This window comes from Python bivittatus, unplaced genomic scaffold, assembly GCF_059951505.1.
Source record: "Python bivittatus isolate LINGU-HERP-01145 unplaced genomic scaffold, Pbiv_v1 ctg000220_np1212, whole genome shotgun sequence".
NCBI lineage: Eukaryota > Metazoa > Chordata > Lepidosauria > Squamata > Pythonidae > Python > Python bivittatus.
This window is the reverse complement of record NW_028277048.1, coordinates 9,025,584-9,044,454: the sequence shown is the minus strand read 5'-3', so window position 1 is coordinate 9,044,454 and position 18,871 is coordinate 9,025,584. Positions and strand designations below refer to the sequence as shown.

General features: G+C 41.8%; 1 protein-coding gene across 3 annotated transcripts in view; it reads left to right on the top strand.

Annotated features, from left to right (window-relative positions):
- The window catches only part of GATA1 (GATA binding protein 1), a 36,423-nt gene that overhangs the window by 9,079 nt on the left and 8,473 nt on the right, over positions 1–18,871 (top strand). For 2 of the 3 annotated variants that reach the window (XM_025176861.2, XM_007422212.3), the window contains exons 2-5: positions 11,567–11,767; positions 13,606–13,998; positions 15,108–15,253; positions 18,419–18,544. In XM_025176861.2, the coding sequence (XP_025032629.1) occupies positions 11,605–11,767; positions 13,606–13,998; positions 15,108–15,253; positions 18,419–18,544 (828 nt within the window). In that variant the 5' untranslated portion in view covers positions 11,567–11,604. Of the gene's footprint in view, positions 1–6,127; positions 6,210–11,566; positions 11,768–13,605; positions 13,999–15,107; positions 15,254–18,418; positions 18,545–18,871 lie in introns of all 3 variants that reach the window. The other variant, XM_088137820.1, reaches the window with a different exon arrangement.

The window sequence follows — 18,871 nt, the reverse complement described above, 5'->3', positions numbered from 1 at the left end:
GCTGCTAAGGATCACTACTGGGAAAGACTGATAACGTGAAATTGGGGAAGAAAACACTACTTAAGAAAGAGTGTGGAATAAGGGGAAGAAGAGAAAAGAATGGTAGCATAAAGGTATACTGAGAAATGTAACAAGGAAACTGCGTGGATGAACAATAAAGATGAAGGCATAGATTGGCAATGAAAATTTGGCTTGATATACTGTATATGCAGAACTGGAATGCAATGAAAGGGGGAAATGCATGCTTATTAGTGTTCCTATCTCTCTCCATATAGCCTCCTCACCAACTTCCTTATGATCCCAAAAACATTTGAGTCTGATTTAGTTTTTGTCCTGGTAAAATCCATGCAAAGTTCAGGAAATAGGTTCCCTGCCTGTCTTTTGAACTGGTTCACTCCTCCACTCTACTTTCCATCCTGGTTCAGAGCTGGGAATTCATCAGAATCCTGCCAGAACTGTTTGGAGAGAATGACATCCATGCCCAACATTTCCACATCCTCTTTCCAAGCTGTTGATTTACCTTCAGCATTGGCGGTCAAATCCCTGGATTCTTTCAAAGGCTGAGTCGTCTTGCAAAGTTTCTGATGGGGGAAGCAATGAGTTGAAAGGCAAGCTGGCCTCACTCTAGGAGCATCTGATCTGTTTCAAGGTGGATTAACATTGCTGCTTCAGTTACCCAAGCACCCCAATAACAAATATCCTAGAGATAATTATCTGAAGCTGGGGTTGGTGGTGATAAAATGCTGTAATCAACTCTGGGACCCACATCCCTTCTTCTCTTTCCCTGTGTAGATGAGAAACAGCATGTTGACTTATGGGTAGGGCAACAACTGTAATTTTGGCTAAAATGAAATATTCAAAAGGAAATTTCATTCTTGCTGATAACAACTGGTGTGGCTGAAAGATAAGGCGATGTCTCCAATGTTTGTGACAGAGTTGGTTTGATGTATCACTGTTGGGGGGGAATAGAAATTCTGGGACATTTTCACTGCTGGGGCTATGTTGGATGTCAGCAAACATGCCTACTATTGCAGAAAAAATTGAACACTCTTGTCTTGTCCTAGAGCTACTCAGCAAAAGTTGAAACATGCTTTTAATAACTCTCTTATTGGAAGAATTTGCAGTGACTACAGAACAGCTTTCCAGAACCATTACTGCTGAAGGGAGTTCCTCCAGATGGGCAATTCCTAAAGCAATGGTGCAGAACTTGAAGTCCTGGAGCTGCAAATGGTCTCCAGAAGCCTTAGGTGCAACTCCCAAGGTTCTCAAAAAGTTGCTACCTATTGATATCATTAATATAACATAAGGGAGAAATCATTACATGCATGGGGAATAATGTCAACTATACTTATTTAAATGTAACTTTATTTAAATTAAAAACAAAATCTAGTTAGTTTGCTCATCTGCCCACTGTCTAATTTTTGGAACGCACACCAGTGCAATTAGTGTGGCCAACATCTTGGAAGAAGGTTGGACTCTAGGGTACAGAAGTTCTGGGGAACCACTGAAGGGTGACTGCTGGAAAATGGGGACACCTCCCCATGCCAGGAAAGGGCAATTGCATAATAAAAACCTCATCCCTAAACACCTCAAGTCTCTACTAGCATCTGAACTCACAGGTGCGTAGTGCATTTGTGCCTTAGATTGCAATCTATAATCCAGGCCTGAGCAATTTTTTTCTTTGTTAAGAATTCATCTGACCTGGAGAAAAATCTGTTGGGATCCTCATGCTAATACCTGAGTACAGGTAGTCCCCAGTTTAAGAACAAGTTCCGTTTCCAAGGTCTGTCCTTAAATTGAACTTGTATGTAAGCCAGAACAGTATTATTGTATAATACTGTAAAAGTAGTATTGTGTAATTAACTTGAACCATTGTGTATTTAACTCGAATTTTGCTACAATAGGCTCTGTTCTTAACTATGGGTCATCTGTAACCTGGGCATTCTTAACCTGGGGACTACCTGTAGGGCCAAAATATTTGGTGGAAGAGGGGAGACCTATACTTTCTCTTCATTTGACCCCCTCTTTTTCCTGTGGTTTCTCTTTTTTACTTTCTCCTCTTCCCCTTTTTCCTCTCTCTCTTTCTCTCTCTTAACTTTTCCACTCATTCCTCCATGAGATAGACTTCAAGGGACAGGCCAAGATCCAGAGTCATTGCTTGTTGGAATTAGCCCATGAGCTGCATAGAAGTAGGTTAAGGGCCACAAGTTGCCCATTCCTTGCGGAAACCTGCATGAAACTCCATTGAACTCAGGAGAATTTAATTCTGTAACACTGTAGGCATGATTGCAGAATTAATGCCCCTATACTGAAATATATATGAGCGTCTGCTAGCAACAAGACACCTCCCCTCTGCTTAGTGATTTAAGTTCTCAAAAAACACAGAGGGCAGGGGGCTGAGGGGAAGATGGACGCAACTTGGAGATTTATTGATCTGTTAATATGCAATTTTAAAAAGCCTTCACAAATGGCACAAATATAATAAATATAGGAAATAGGTAAATACAGATGGGGACATAAAATAACCTGGAACAGATGTCAGAAAACAGCACAGCAATAACTTTCTTCATTAACTCATGAAACAACATGAAATGCAAGAAATCAGAAGAGTCCTGCAAGCTCAGATTAAAGGCCTATCCAGTCCAGTATTCTGTGCCTACGGTGGCCAACTGGATTCTGATAAGAAGCCCAGAAGCAAGCAGGTGGGGCAAATGCTGTTTTTTGCTCATGAAAGGCAGACTGCCACTGATACTGCCTCTGAGCTATTGTTACTATCAGTAGTGATCATTGATAGCTGTATCCTCCATCAATGTGCTTACTTTTCTTTCAAAATCGTCTTGGGGCAGCAAATTCCATAATTTAGTCCAAAGCCTTCACAAAATAAATATCATCTATTAGATCACCTCTGTCCCTATCTTTGATATTCTCCAAGAACTCAAGATTAATGATGTATGTAGAAGCCAAGTTGATTTTTCTTCCGCAAGGCCTGTCTGCTGTGTGTGATAGTCTGGCTCTTAATAATACATTCCATCAGTTTGCCAACACGAGATGTTAAGCTGAACATCAGCTAGACATCTCAGTAGTTCAGGCTGTTTCACAGACTCACTGTGGGACTGGGTGCAAATCCTAGACACACGAATAATTTATCTTCCCCCTTAACCAAAATGCTCAGGCTGACCTTCTGATTGGGATCCCTTCCCTCAACTTCTGATCATTTTCTTTTTAAATAGCATTACATCGATCTCTTTCCTGCCCTTCCAGAAAGAGCAATCTTACATTTCTTAACCAATGAACAGAGTCTTGATCAAGCAATTTGCCTGTTTTCAATTTGTCAGTGCCTAGAACTGCATTTCCAGTTACCATCATTTGTTGTACTGCCTTGAAGTCTTTTCCTGAAGATTTAAGTTCAGACATAAAGCTCTCTCTTATATTTTATGTCATGAAGAAAGGTCTCAATTCTTCATAAATCTTCTCTGCAGTGTCCTAATTCTTATCATTTCTGTGTTCCAACCATTGCCCTACCAGATTTTCTGCTTCTAATTTAGTTATATTCAATTATTTGTCTTAATATCATAGTTTTATTTTAAATCTTATGAAATTGCATTTCTTTTGCATGGGATTGTATTCCTTTACATTCTTCTCATTTAGGTAAGCCTTCCCATTCTTTTCTCTTGCTGATCTAAGGTCTATATTCTAGCAAGTTTCTTTTATTTAACTCCCAAACATTTTAGAGAATTTTTTCATCTTTTCTTTTTCTTCTTTCAACATCCTTTTTGCCACTCTGCTGATTTTTGAGAACTGTCTTCTTTGAGAATCAGATGTGTTGGTGTGGGATTTTAAAAACACAGGAAAATAAAATTCCCCTTCCCTTTCCCGGTTACAGAATTGGAGCAGCCACTTAGACTCCAAAGGCCCTATGAAATAAAAGTCTTCTTGAATGACAGCAGAATAGGGGCAGACTGGGCTTCTGCAAAAGATTGTTCCATGAAAACAGGCCAGCCATTGAGAAGGCCTGTATCTGGGTACACACCTACCTGCCCCAAATGGGGGGAACCCAAGCATTCCCTCCTGGTTGTGTAGCTGGATTCTGTTGGAAGGAGATGACCCTGAAGGCATTACACCATACAAGATTCATATCCCTCACAATGCAGCAACCTCCATTTATTATTAAAATGGTAAAACTTTTATCTATGTAGTTGGTTATGAGCTGGTTCACCTCTTTTCTGAGATCAGAATATGCATTTATCCAGACTGTCTGAGGATAATTACAGTCCTCTATTACTATAACCATTTCTTCACTCCAGTCCTGAACACCTCCCAGATTTCACTCCCTGTCTCAAGGTCAGCCTGAGCATTTTGGTTAAGGGGGAAGATAAATTATTCGTGTGTCTAGGATTTGCACCCAGTCCCACAGTGAGTCTGTGAAACAGCCTGAACTACTGAGATGTCTAGTTGGTTTGACATTATACCTTCAATGATCTGTATTCTTCACATTTTTGGTGTCTGCATTTGGAAGCTGAAGTTTTCAGTTATTTTGCAGTGAAAATTTTGTGCAAAGTATGCATGTTACGATAATCTATTATCAATGCATATGTGACAGTGGTTTGATTTGTTTCTCCAGAGAGAGTACAACGGGTGTACCAAACAAAGCCATGCAAAGATACTGGTGGCCACAGCTACTGTTTGACCAATCAGGAACAATGCTGAGTCTAAGAGCATACCAGACTACAAAGGAAGTCCAACCTCACTGAGAACAGGCCATATCTCTAACCTCAGATTAGCCTGCTTTCCAGGCACCTCATGGTTGAGAAGTGCTATTTTGAACACCTGGGACACACTTCCATTGGTTAACTCCTGGCATAAATTGAGAGCCAGGATAGTATAGTGATTAAGCTGCTGGACTATGAGCAGGGAGACCCAGGTCTACTTCTCCCTTAGGCCTGGAAACCTGATGGGAGACCTTGGGTCTCTCAATCCTAATCAGCACCAGGCTCTGCAAAAAAAATGACTGATAACCCTCCTCCCATTGCATCATGAATTGCAGCTGTATGAAGCACAGTGCAAAAAGAAGCAGGCCTTGCACCTAAGCAGGACAAACACTAAAAATAATAACAAAAATTATTGACCTAAATTATTCTGTCCCCCAGGTAAGTCTGATCCTAGTTTGGATGAGCATTAGATATATACAGACTTTATACATTTCAGTTTGAGTGATGGTCTGAAGGAAGGAGAGTGAGCACAAGCACCCTTGTTCTACATTCTGCATTACCCTCCTCATATTCTTCTGAACTTCAGAAGTAATGTGTTTTTTGGATCCATGTAGGCCCCTTGTGCAGTGCACCTAATTCTGCGTGATGTGGAAACCCCCGCAGGAATACAAAGGCCCTAGGTTCAGAAGTCTTCATCAACATGAAGAAAGGTTTGCAGAGAGCAGGGTTAACACAAAGATTATGCTCCCTCTCTTCTTGAGCCTTAGATAAACTTAGCTGTTGAACACCCGCTACTGCAGGGGCACAAAGGAAAGGAGATTTTGATTGTAGGGGTTATATTTTGTGTTGCTGTTGGGAAATCTCAAATGAAGCACGAAGCTCATGTTTGAGGCTTTTGATAGCACCACCACATAAAAAGGTTTCTCTTCTATAATTTGATACTTCTGTGGAGGGAGGGAGCTACTGCTTGTGTTTAAAAAATGGTTTCAGATTGAGCATCAGCTTTAGGCACTGCCTTAAAATGGAGGTGAGGTGAGACTTTGATCATGAAATTTCCCTACCTTACTCAGCAAATTTTGTGCAGCATCTCTTCTATCTTTCCTAGTCTTCCTGGGCTTCCCCACTGCTGTATTCCTATTCATTCTTCCCACAAAACATCAATTAAAAATGTAATAGTTGAACAATGTGGACTTGAGAACACCTTAGGTTAGATCATTGGTTCATCTATCTCGATACTGCAGCAACCTGTCAGATTATCAGAGAGAACTGCTGTCCTATCTGTATGAACTTAGTATTATTTTAATATCAGTATTTTATTCATGATCCTCTTTGTTTGCAGCTGATGGCAATATCCCTGACTAGAGCAATAAAATGAACGTAGCCCAGCCTTTCCTAATCGGTTTCTTCTAAATTTTTAGAGATTACAACTCTCAGAATTCCCAGCCAGCATTCGGAGAACACCAGAGTTGGAGGCAGAATTGACAAGCTGGTGTCTTCCAGGTATTTTGAACTGCAAGTCCCATAACTCTTGACATTCACCATGATAATTGGATTGATGGGAATTATAGTTCAAACAACTAGAGGAAATCAGGTGTCTACGCCTAATTGGAGAAAGTTCTGTTCCTTATGGATAATAGGGTATTGATTAATGAACATTCATGGCTTTCATACTCCATTGGCAGGCTTGCATAACACACTTGAAGAAATGAAATGGGTGACAAGTTTGTGGTTTGGTGTGGTTTGGGTTGTAGCATGTTGTCTGAACCAGACCATCATGCTAGGCCTTTGTATGCTTTGTCTGAACATAGCCTGTGATGGTCAAGTAAGGACTTGGCACGGTGCATGAACCAAGCCCATGTATCGTACCCCAGATGGTGACAAAAAATAGATTTGACTGGTAGAAGCAGATTAAGATGTTGGAGTGATTTCCAGATATTGTTTATAGATTCATACTCTTAATAAATGTATTTGCTTCCTATTTACTTGAAAAGTAAAAGCCATTTTTTAAAAATGAACACTGGGTTATTAAAATTTTCAAAAATCGTTGGTAGTTTCTCCTCATAAGGCAAATTGTGCTAAAAATTGTCCTTAGCTATTAGGAAAGTGGGGAGTATGCATTAAAGAAGCTCAGGGGATTATGCAGAGGCCTCATCATATAAAGGAAATCTTTTTACCTGGGACTCATAACTTTTCACTTTAATGGGTGAAGCAGTACCCGCTTGTCTGACAAAGGGAAGGGTTTAAAACAGGGGTGGGGAAATACCTCCCCCCCATCTGCCGCAAATGAGGGGGTGGGCAGGTTTGGAGCTAAAGGTGAGCAGAGCCACCCTCCTGTTATTTCTGCGCATCACACCTTTTCTGTTATCCCTTCAGAACTGCATGGGAGGACCAGGTGGCATTTTCCGGAAATGCGATTAGCTGGCTTGTGAGCAAATGGCCGTCTCCTCTTCATCACTCCCCTGAGCGCTTTTGGCTTTTCATTTGCTTTTCTCCCTCTAGGCTCCTCCCAACAGTATTAAATTAGTCCGAAGGCAAGATGAAGTTAGGCTGAGGGCTGCTTGTGGTCCTTAGCTGCAGATTGTCCGTCCTGGTTTAAGAGGAACAGACGGAACTTCTTAAGTGGACTTTTGTCTAATCTGCCTAGCAGTGTGACTGGTCCAACACCTCTGCAAGCTCAGAAGCAAAATAGGAAGAAAATTGGCAATTCTGGTTGCATGCTGCCCACATCCAGTCCCTCTGAGGTTCTCAGGTTTTACAGCTATACAGGAAGCTACCAAAGATAAGGTTGTTTAGACCCAAGTGGGTGCTTCTGTTTAATTTAATTTATACCACTGGACTCTGAATGAATTCTGGGCGGTGTATAATAAAACCAAACAGAATAAAAATACAATACAATAATTATGAAAGAAATAGAAAACAAGAACTGATGGTAGATCTGGCTAACCACACCCACACACAATTTGGCAGGGGCCCCAACTGCCCTAACCCAAGGCCTAGCCCAGCAAGGTCTTCAAAGGCTTTCTGGAAGGCCAGCAGGATGGGATAGAGATCAGAAGGAATCTCATTTTACTTGCTCTGATTTTGTTACTTGGTCTCAAATAGCTTTCTCCAGGCTGGTGTTTTTGAGCATAACTCCCATCATCCCCAAGCAGCACAAGCAGATGTTACTGAACACATCTGGAAAGCACCAAGTTGCGGGAAGACTGGTTTGAAATTATGTGGTGCCACTTGTGTCCCTCAAGATCAAAGAAGGGAAGCAACTTTAAGATACAACAAATACAAATGACAAAATATGCATGTGAGCTTCCAGTCCTGTTGATTCCCCTCCCACAGTGAGAAGAGAATCCAGGAAGTCCTCTAAAGGCCCCCAGAGGTGGAAAGGGGGAGGAAGTGAATCAGAAAAACAACAGTCCCACTAGTCCCACATTTAGAGGAAGTTGGTGTCTGTTCAAGCTTGATTTCAAAAGCTTCCTTTGGTACCCCGTGCTTGAACACATTGCAGAGATGGGAGGATAAGGCCTGGCAGCAGATCCAACTGCCATCCAAGGGGGAAGAACAGGGTCATAGAAGGATGGGGAAGGGAAAACATTATTTTATGCAGGACCTAGAAGAATGTGATGGCCAGCAGAGAATCCCAAAGTGTGGCACAGCCATTTGGGGCAGTAGATGGGACTATTGGTTCTCAAGAAGAGTGGAGTACTAGAACCACCACTGGTGGCCCCCAGAAGAGAAAACTCTAAAAATCTTGTCCTTCTTGTTGCTGCAAGATGTGATGATTGCTGCTAACTTAGGGCTAAAGAGACATGACAAATTCCGTGATTGGATCTTTCAACTTTGGACCACACCTTCATGGGACTGGTGCTCCACAGCTAGAAAAAAGGATGTTTAAACCTGTAACATGCCTGATCTATCCTCATTCAAGCCCCTGCCCTACTCTTATTATCAACATTATTATTAGCCTCTTTAAGGGGCGGGGAGGGACAAAAGCTCAGAAGTTTTTACATTTTCCCTGTTCTGGTTTGACTTCTGACAATTTTTATGTGGCGGGGTGGGGTAATAAAATTTAATATCTTGGAGGATATTAAATCTTATATGCAAAGTAACCATTTTCCAAGGAATCAATATGGGATGCCCCTCACTTTACTTCATCTCACAGTTATCTATCAAGTAAGTTAATCTTACTGGCCCAGGGCCGTGTTGCATATGCTACATGTGGGTAGGAACTTGTCTTGTTGAGTGACCTATTGGCATAAAACACACGTGGTTTCATCATGCTGGCTCTCTAGCCTGGACTTCTCCTTGAAATGCTAGTTTTCTATATGGAAGGATTTTTTTTTCCTATTTAGAACAGAACATTCAGGTATGCGAGGGTCCGAGTGCAGTCTCTCACCCCAGCACAGATTCAGACATAAACCTCAGCAAGAGTTAGGTCACAGTTAGGCCTAGCTCACACAGCATGTTTAAGCCATGTTTGTTTGTTTTTGGTTTAGTACAGGGTTTCTCAACCTTGGCAACTTTAAGACATGTGGACTTCAACTCCCAGAATATGCTGGCTGGGGAATACTGAGAGTTGAAGTCCACACATCTTAAAGTTACCAAGGTTGAGAAACCCTGGTTTAGTATGTTGGGTGAACCCACTTATGACAGTGACTTAGGGTCTTTCCCCTGTTGCACTTCACCATGGCGCAAGCATGTCCTGGCTGACAACATTTCTTCTTTTTACCATGTCCCTACGATTTTACTCTACCAAGGGCAGCCTCAGTTCCCTTGAAAGGAAGTCAGGCAACTGGTGACTGGGGGCAGAGGCAAGACTGGAATTGGGAATGGGGCCAGCACATTCCATGCCAATAGAGTTTTCTGCCAATCCTGGGAGAGGTGAGGACTACTTTCAATCAGTATGGGAAAAACTCTTGGCATGTCAAGTGAATTCAGCCAATTGTGACTTAATTAATAAACATGGCTGGGAATGATCTGTGAAGCCCATCAAAAGCATACTTGAGGAAATGTTTGTCTCAGTTCCATCACGAGCAGAAAAATCTTTGAGGACTTTCTCACAGGTGGATCATGTTTAGAGCAAAAGGCATGGATAGGTGGATCATTATGGCCTGCATGGTGGCCTCACCATCATCACTGTTTTATCTTAACAAAATTCTCAAGAAAAAGTGGGAAGAGAGGAGAGGCTGGTCCTAAGTCATCCTGTGAGCTTCATGGCTCAATGGGGATTTTTGAACTGGGGCTTCCCAGGTCTAGTCTGACACACTGGCTTTCTGCATTATGTTCAGTGTAGTAAGGGGAGTCCCTTAGTGAGCTTTCATTACAGCATGCATGCATGCAAGCACGCACACACACACATACAATGTTGATGCAGAAAGACATACTTTGGGGAGGGGAATATAATCAGATCTGTAAAATGATATCTGAGCAAAAAGCACACTCGAAAGTGAGTTGTCAGTTCTGAGAAAGAGAAAGTGATCAGAGAGACAGATAGAGAGAGGAAAGTGAACTTAATGCCTCAATTTCTTAATTTCAGGGTAGTTTTAGGCCAGGAATAATGATGCTAAGATCAGGGTAGACAACTGCACACATACAATGCTCAGTTATAGGCATGAATCTAGGTCTAGTTGTTGGTACATCTGTATTTCTACTCTGAGGTAGCCATGGTATATAGTAGTTACCATTTGCCATCCAGTCTTTTGAAAGGGGGAAAACACAGCAGCGTTGTTAATCCACCAGAGCAATGCTACTCTCTCCTCTGTTGTGTGCAGACAGGATATTATTCTATGGACTTGGAAAGGGGATTTTCTGATCAACCCATTACAAGCATCATTTTAGCTGATCATTGGGATAATCCAAAAGAGAGAAATGTTGGGTACTTTTTTTTCTTTTTAAATCAATGCTTGCATTTTTATCTACTCCAAAAAGGCCTGGGCAGTTCAAAATTTGACTGACACATCTTATGCCTAGGTTAATCACCAATAGAAAGCAAGGATCACACAAAATATTGACTGCAATTTCAGCATATAAATTGAAGATATTTATCACTTAACAGATATAAAATGATGAGACTAAAGAAAGGGTTAATGAGAAATTGGTATCATAAATGAGATAGTGGGAGACAAGAACAATTTCTCAAATTATTTTTTTCCAATACAGAAAGGGCTTTTGATAAAGTAGAATGGAAGTTTAGCAAAAAGATGAATTATTTCACTTGGTTAATTAGCTTGTTGAAATATCAGCGGTCCCTATAAGGAATAATAGGAAATTTAAAACACAGTTCCAGAACAATAACAATAAGCTGGAATATGCCTAGAGGACAAGGAAGGATGACAAGGATGGCAAGAAGTTAGAAGTATGAGAAAAGGTTGAAGGTGATGGTATACTCTCCTTCCTCAGAGGCTTTTAAATAGAGACTGGGTAGCTAATGAATATTATATCAGTAGATTTTCTGCGATGGGCCTTTCCAGTGATGAGTCTGTGATTAGACTGACAGAATGCCCAATGTGCCTACTGGACCATACATGTAGCTTATAAATTGCTCCATCTGGGGAGACATTTTGAAAACCATTTATCTTGAAAATTCCACGTTACCCAAGGAACTGGAGATGCTACTAGGATTCAGGAAAAATGAATCTTTAACCTATCATATGCTTTGCTAGTTGTATAGGACAGTTTGGAATTGAAATTAAAATCCTTGAAAATCCCATGTTTCATAAGTGAAGAAAGAGATCCCAGAGCTCTAATGTCTATCATCCTTGGGTCCTTCTAACCACTAGGTCCTGAAATAATACTTGATCACAGTAACTTGTTATACCTAGTATTTTCTGTTTTGTATGACACCCTCTTTCTTTTTCATGTAGGCTTTATCATTTGCAGAAGAAAGTTCTAAGAAAGGACAATGGATTACTCCAGTCAGGATTCTGTCCCACAATATATAGAGTCCTCCCATTTGCAAGCAAACGATGACTCAGACCTTTTCTTTACTGGTCCTGAGGGAGTTGATTCCAATGCTGTGCCCACTTATTTCTCTCGAATGCCTGAATCCTACAGACACTCTCCAGGTAGGTATGAATGTAGCAACCAGAAGAAGTTAGACTTTGATTCCATTGAGGCCATGGGTGTTTGAATCTTTGGAGGCTGATCCCAGTTTTTAAAGAAAGACTTGGAAACCTAAACTTCTTCTGCAGCTTTTTCCCAATTTAGAGTTATCCAGAGATGCACACTAAAGCCAAAAATGGTGGGCACTGTAGCCTAACACATCCAGAGGACATCATGTTAAAAAATATCCTTCTTTTTAATCACAGATGGTTGCGTGAACTGAAATCATTCACTGAATCCTAGATACTTTTGCTATGGCTTTCTATACTACAGGACAGATCTGAGTCCTAGCACAAAAAATAAATTCAGAGCCAAGCCCTGGTGAGCCCTCACTCAGATTAAATTCTCTATGTAATAGCCTTCATTTTTTATCATTTTATTTATTTATTTTAATTTATATATCAAATTTGTCACCTCCCATCTTGTTAAAAAGCAACTCTGGGTGGTTTACAGAAAGGATAAAATAAATTAAAATACAATATAAAAGCAGTGTTAAATAATAAATAGATTCCAAGAATTGGTGAAATTGGCGAGTTGCTCAGGGAGCATCATCAGGGCGCCAGCCACCCCCAAGATCAGAGTTCCCATTGCCCCACGTAAGCTGGCAGAGCCAAGTCTTTAACCTTTTCCAGAAAGCCGGGAGGGTAGGGCCCTGCTGCATCTCTGGGAGGAGAATATTCCAAAGGGCGGGGGCAATGGCAGAGCTCTCCTCCTAGGCCCCACCAGCCGACATACTCTCGCTGATGGGGTCCACATCATGTCCTCTCTGCTTGACCAGGTGGGATGGGTTAATGTGATGGGGTGAGACAGTCCCTTAGGTAGCCTGGACCCATGCCAAGTAGGGCTTTAAAGGTGATAACCAACACCCTGAATTGGACCTGGAAGCAAACTGGCACCCAACGCAGATCCCGTAGCAAAGGTGTTATATGTGCCATCCTAGGGGCACCCAAGATTGTCTGCGTGGCTGCATTTTGAACCAGCTGTAGCTTCTGGATACTCTTCAAGGGTAGCCCCATGTAGAGCGCATTGCGGTAGTCTAACCAAGAAGTGACCATAATATTCTTGCTCTCCTACATAGTCTCAACACTCTTAAAAAATTCTGGACGCTTGGCTGATATTAGCTGAGTTCACATGTTATATTCAGTTTAGTGTATTGTACAAATGCAGCCATTGTGGCTTGTAAACCAGGATTTATTGCTAAGTACGTTGTGTGGAGCCAGACAAATCTGATTTAGTCAACACGTCACATTGAAACAAATTGTGGCTTAGCATTACGGGTAAACCCTTTAACTGTTATTGCTGTGTTTTCCTGCTGCAAATTTTGCCAAACTTTACTAACTTCACCATATTGAAGCTTCACCATAATGAATCGAAGAACTTGGAATTCTAGTGTAAGAATTTTAGACTCAATAAAATAATGTATAAATGTATACATACACATGCACATACATAGACATAGACATGTTTGTATGTTTGTGTATATCTATTTGTGTGTGTGTGTGTTTAAAAAATGTGATTTTAAATCATGCTTCCCTTTTATTTCCTGTACGGAAATCTGCCAACCTTTCCTTCAAATACAATCAAAAGCAGATGCTTTTGTTGCTCAGATGATGATGAACCAACCATGTTTAGCACCTTATCTACTTGATCTCTTTCATTAGGTAGTGCACTTTTCCTTAGTCTACATGCATGCACATACATGCTCACTATGGTGTTGTTATTTCTTGCATATCGTCATCACCATCATCATCACCATCATCACCATCACCACTGCTACTACGATGTCCCATCTCTGCAACAGTGCGGCAATTATACCCTCTTCTCAATGGTTTGCAATGGGGGGATGGCCATCCCTACAGCACAGCGGCCTGGGTCTCCAGTGCCTCTGGGAAAACCCATGCTGGGCTTCCAATCTACACCTCTGCCTCATCCTCCTACCAGACCCTGCATGCGCCACCCTCTCCCAAGGACCTTCCCCCCGAGGACAAGAGCAGCCCCAGATATCTGGAGATGTTGAAGACCGAACGGATCAGCCCCATTCATGCTGAACTGCTGCCCCTCGGGACCTCACCTGGCACAGCCCACACTCCTTACACTATGGGACAGGAGTATGGATACTTTCCGATGCCTGGAAGCCCCCTGACAGCTGGATATTCCCCCAAACTCCGGGGGACAACGCAGCTCTCCCCCACTGGTGAGATCTTCTGCTGGATATCTTAGATGTTATAAAATAATGGCAGGTTTGGAATAAGGGAACCCCCTTCATAGGCTTACCTTGTGCTAAAAATGTCTGGCAAATCCACAGCATTGATGTAAGAGGAAGAAACTGTGGAATGCATCTTTTTTTGCTGCTCTTGACATGGGCTTTAAATCTTTTTAATATTCTGAATTTCCAACGTTAGTAAAGGAAGCTATGCAGCAGTTTGGATTCAATTCCAAAAAGATGCTTTGGGGCAGGCCGAGACATGAACTTTAGACCTCTCTGCAACTCTTTAAAACAGCTGTGCCTTTTCCAAGGATTGTGCACTGATTGTGTAACAAGAACAGAATGGTGATGGAAACACCAGATTCTACCCAGGTATAATTGCCCAGTGTCACTAATGACTACATTATATAATGAGATATAATACACAGATATAATTTCTCCACCATCATCTTGTTTTGATTCTTAAAAGAAACAGTTATGGAACCAAGGCTACCCCCATGAACCTAGGAAAAGATTCAGCTATTTAACAGATTTGCAGACAGGTGTCACATTCATGTCCTTGTGCACTCCAACCTTGTTTAAATTAAATCCATAGCATTGCACAAGGGTACTGTGGAATCACAAAGCCACAATGTGACTTCTCCCATTTGGAATCTGATGAGGTACAGACCATTCTTGTTCTATCGTAATAGAGGTGCTTCATGAATATTGCAATCCTAAGAGCAGATGCCACTCCAGAGAAGGCCCATCTGCAGCTAAATGCAAGATGATGCTCTGCCAAGTGCAGAAGGACCTCTTCTGAGGGCTTTCGTGATTGAACAGGTCTCTATCAGTAGAGGCACTCTGTCAGGTTTTCTGGTCTTGAGTTGTTAAAGCCCTATATATCAAAAACAGAATCTTCTTCCTGATCTGATAGCTCATTCTACAAAGTAGGTCCTACTAGTTTCTTGCCCTTTCCCAAACTGTCCTTCTCCAACTCAGCACTGTTTCAACAGCAATGACAGCCTTTCCTAGAAATGAAAGACCCTACCATATTCTCCCACATGAAAGATCATGCTATCTTCTCCTTAAAAGTCTCTTCCCAACTCTTCCCACAGAGGCACGTGAGTGTGTGAACTGTGGAGCCACAGCCACCCCCCTGTGGAGAAGAGATGGCACTGGCCACTATCTTTGCAATGCCTGTGGGCTCTACCACAAGATGAATGGCCAGAACCGGCCCCTCATTCGGCCCAAGAAACGTCTGGTAAGTCAACGTTCACTCCCCAGCAAGTGAATCCCGCTCACCTTAAGAGTCCCATCTCAACGTTGCAACTGTCTGTTCGTTTAAACAGTGCCATAATTTTGTTTTTAAAAAAGATGCTTTTTCAAGTAGATGGTTGCAGCTGAGGAGAACAAACCTTACAAAGGAGTTAAGGAAAACAAGGAGAATTAAAAAAAAAAAAGATATTGCCTATAGATGATAACATATAGTTACAGTATTTGTTCCAGTATAAATTTGATATATTTTATTTGTTTGCCTATCATAGAAAAAACAGAATGAAGTCAATCTACTCTATCTAATATAGGTTATTCCCTACAAGAATAAATTACTTCCAAAGGTGGTAAACCTGAGTGCTGGAATGAAGAAACACTGTAATAGTGTCTCTTGAACAAGAGCTCTATTCTACAGATTAGGAGTCTATGAAGGCAGATTTTGAGTTCCAGAAAACTGATATGATCCTGGGAAGCTCAGAAGACAGGCCAGTCAAAAAGCTAGCCAAGAACCCTTTCTTGTGAGAAAAGAACAGTGATAGAAACCCCTGATTCCACCTAGATATTATTAAGTCCATTAACACTAAGGACTGCCATTTATTTATTTATTTGTTTGTTTATTTGTTTATTTATGTATTTCCACAATTTTTACACAATGCTCCAATCACTCAACTGCAGTTAACAGTGCAACATAAAATAACGATTCATAGCAAAACTCGACACCCTCAGACCAAGCTAAAAGTGGCTGCCCGGCCACCCTCAGCTCAGATCAAATGTCTGCTTGAAGAGGAGAGTCTTCTGGACTCAGGAGTGAAGCAGCCCCCCTTATCTCCGGGCCAATGTGCTCCATTGTTGGGGCAACCACAGGAAAGGCCTGCCTGCTTTCTGGCCCATGTTTCTTTCACCTCTCATCCTGATGGGACCTTGAGCAAGCTCTCTCTTGATGCTGTTACAAGGTGGGCAGGTGGTCTCTAAGGTCCTCGGATACTGCACTGCATAGGGCTTTATAGGTATAACCAGCTTTATGAATTGGACCTGGAAACTCTGACAACCAGTACAGTGCTGGGTTTTCAAATGCTAGTTGAGAACTGTACTTTGCCAGATGTTACTGTGAATTTCCTGTGTGGATTAGGGAACCACCCTGTGACCTCACGCATAAGACTACTTGGGACTTTGGCTTCATCCAGCAGAAATCTTCTTGGGGTCTTAGTTTTTATTAAGTATTCCGAGTTCCATGTCAAAAGAACATGATTTGGCCATTCATGATTCGGCCGTTCTATACTTTCCACCATCTGCCATAGTTTTCTTCCAATCAACTCAACAAAATGTCAATGACTCTTCTTGGGGATAAATTGCATGTCAGCCTTGCCCGGGACAATCCCAGAGTCAGGCTTGTGCCTCTCTTTGGAAAGGGCAAAAGCATTATAGACATTGCTGGCTTCTTTCCCAATGACCTAAAGCAGTGAACTTAATTGCACGGTTTCCTTCTCCTTGGGGATCTTTCCGAGCTGGGCGTAAGAAAGCTTCCCTCCCACCCCAGTTCTTGTGGCCCTGCTGTATTATTAGAAATTAAGCCTTTTAGTGCAAAGAACGTTGTCACTTTTCTCATCTTGTTAGGAATCTGTGGGTTTAAAAACCTGACTTCTAACAGCAAGTCATGGATGGTTTGGGGACAAATCAGGAAGTGAGACAAGAACTTTATTATCTCTATTAGTAAAGAACAGAACAGGAACAGGAAACTCCTGACCTCACCAGATACAATTAAGTCCAGTGTCATCTAGTGGCTAGGCAATATAGCGACCAGTCCCTCGTTTTCATGGACTTGTGCTAGCATATATAGCTGCTGTTTATAGCTAATTGTCTGGTTAAACTTACTGTATTTCTTTTATTGACAGAATTCAGATTGTTCTATTAGTCAGAGTGGTTGAGAGTGTAATTAAAATTGGGGATGGGATGGGATCTAGCCAACCATAACTTCTTTACTTCATCCTATACCACAGTGTTTCTCAACCTTGGCAGCTTGAAGATGTGTGGACTTCAACTCCCAGAATTCCCCAACCAGCATGGGGAATTCTGGGTGGGGAATTCTGGGAGTTGAAGTCCACACATCTTCAAGTTGTCAAGGTTGAGAAACACTGCAAGCAGGTGCAGAGAGACAAGCTGTTTCGCTGGGTACCTGTGATGGAATGGTGTTATGAAGGCCACGCTCAGGGAGATGAGCATTTCCTTAGCCCTCAACAGGAGCGTGAGAAGTTTAAGAGGATGAGACTGGCACCACCCTAAGGAATTCACGGTGTTGTGGCTTGCTGGCTTGGGAACTTAGGTTCAGTCTGGAGAGATTTCTGTATTGAGATGAAGCTAATAAACGCAACAGAACTGTACTGCACTGTCTCGTGGAGTTCTTTGGGCTGAACCTGACAATGTCTTGAATTTCTTCACGAGACAATGCCATACAGTTCTATTGCGTTTATTAGCTTCCACCTCAAGACAGAAATCTCTCCAGACTGAACCTAAGCCAGCAAGCCACAACACTGAATTCCTTAGGGTGGTGCCAGTCTCATCCTCTTAAACTTCTCACGCGCCTGTTGAGGGCTAAGGAAACGCTCATCTCCCTGAGCGTGGCCTTCATAACACCATTCCATCACGGTACCTGTGCAACTGGCAAGGTACCCCCCCCCCCTGGTAATAGTTTTTATACAAACCACATTACAAGCTTCTAAGTTTTATGAACTGTTTTAAACTTCTGAGCAGGGAAAACATTTTGAAAATGGAGAGAGACATAAAAAAAAAGAAAATATATAAATGATTCTTTCAATATTTATAACAATTGCTCTTTTCAGATTTAAAATATTAAAACGCAAAGATTAAACCCATTAGATACTAATATAAAATGAAATATTTTTCATGAAAAACGCTATATTTTTTAACAAATAAAAAATAATAATGAGAAGAGTGACATTGTTTTAAATTTTGTGCAAATATCTTTAATGTCTGGCAAATCATTTTGATTTTGGAGACCCCTGAGGGCCTTGGGGGATCCTAGGAGTCCTTGGACCACACTTCAAGAAACGCTGTTCTACAGGAACATTATAAGCCCTGTATGTCATTTCTAAAATTAGCAAGGCAAGTATTTAATTCTCCTCGTTCCATGATGCAGATTGTCAGCAAGCGAGCTGGTACCCAGTGCAGTAACTGCCAAACTACCACCACCACCCTCTGGCGCCGCAACATGAATGGAGAACCTGTGTGCAACGCCTGCGGCCTCTATTACAAACTGCACAATGTAAGGCAATAGGGAGAGAGTGGAAGAGGGGGTGTGTGCATGAAAGAGGGGTGCCGTGGGGGTGGGGGTTGATTGCTTCCAGGAATATATTGGAGAAGGATCAGAGGGCTTAGTGGCACTTGGTGTGTATAAGCCATTCTGGAATATCCTGGGGAAAAGATCTGGGCACTTACTGTCATCAGAAAAGAGGCATGGCCTTGGGTTATGCTGAGGGAATAATGAACACTGGCTCCATTTGGCTTGACCTATCTCTTAACATTATCCCCAGACAAATTTTCTCTGAGATCTTGATCTCACCTTCATCATTTCTCCTACTTGTACCCTACA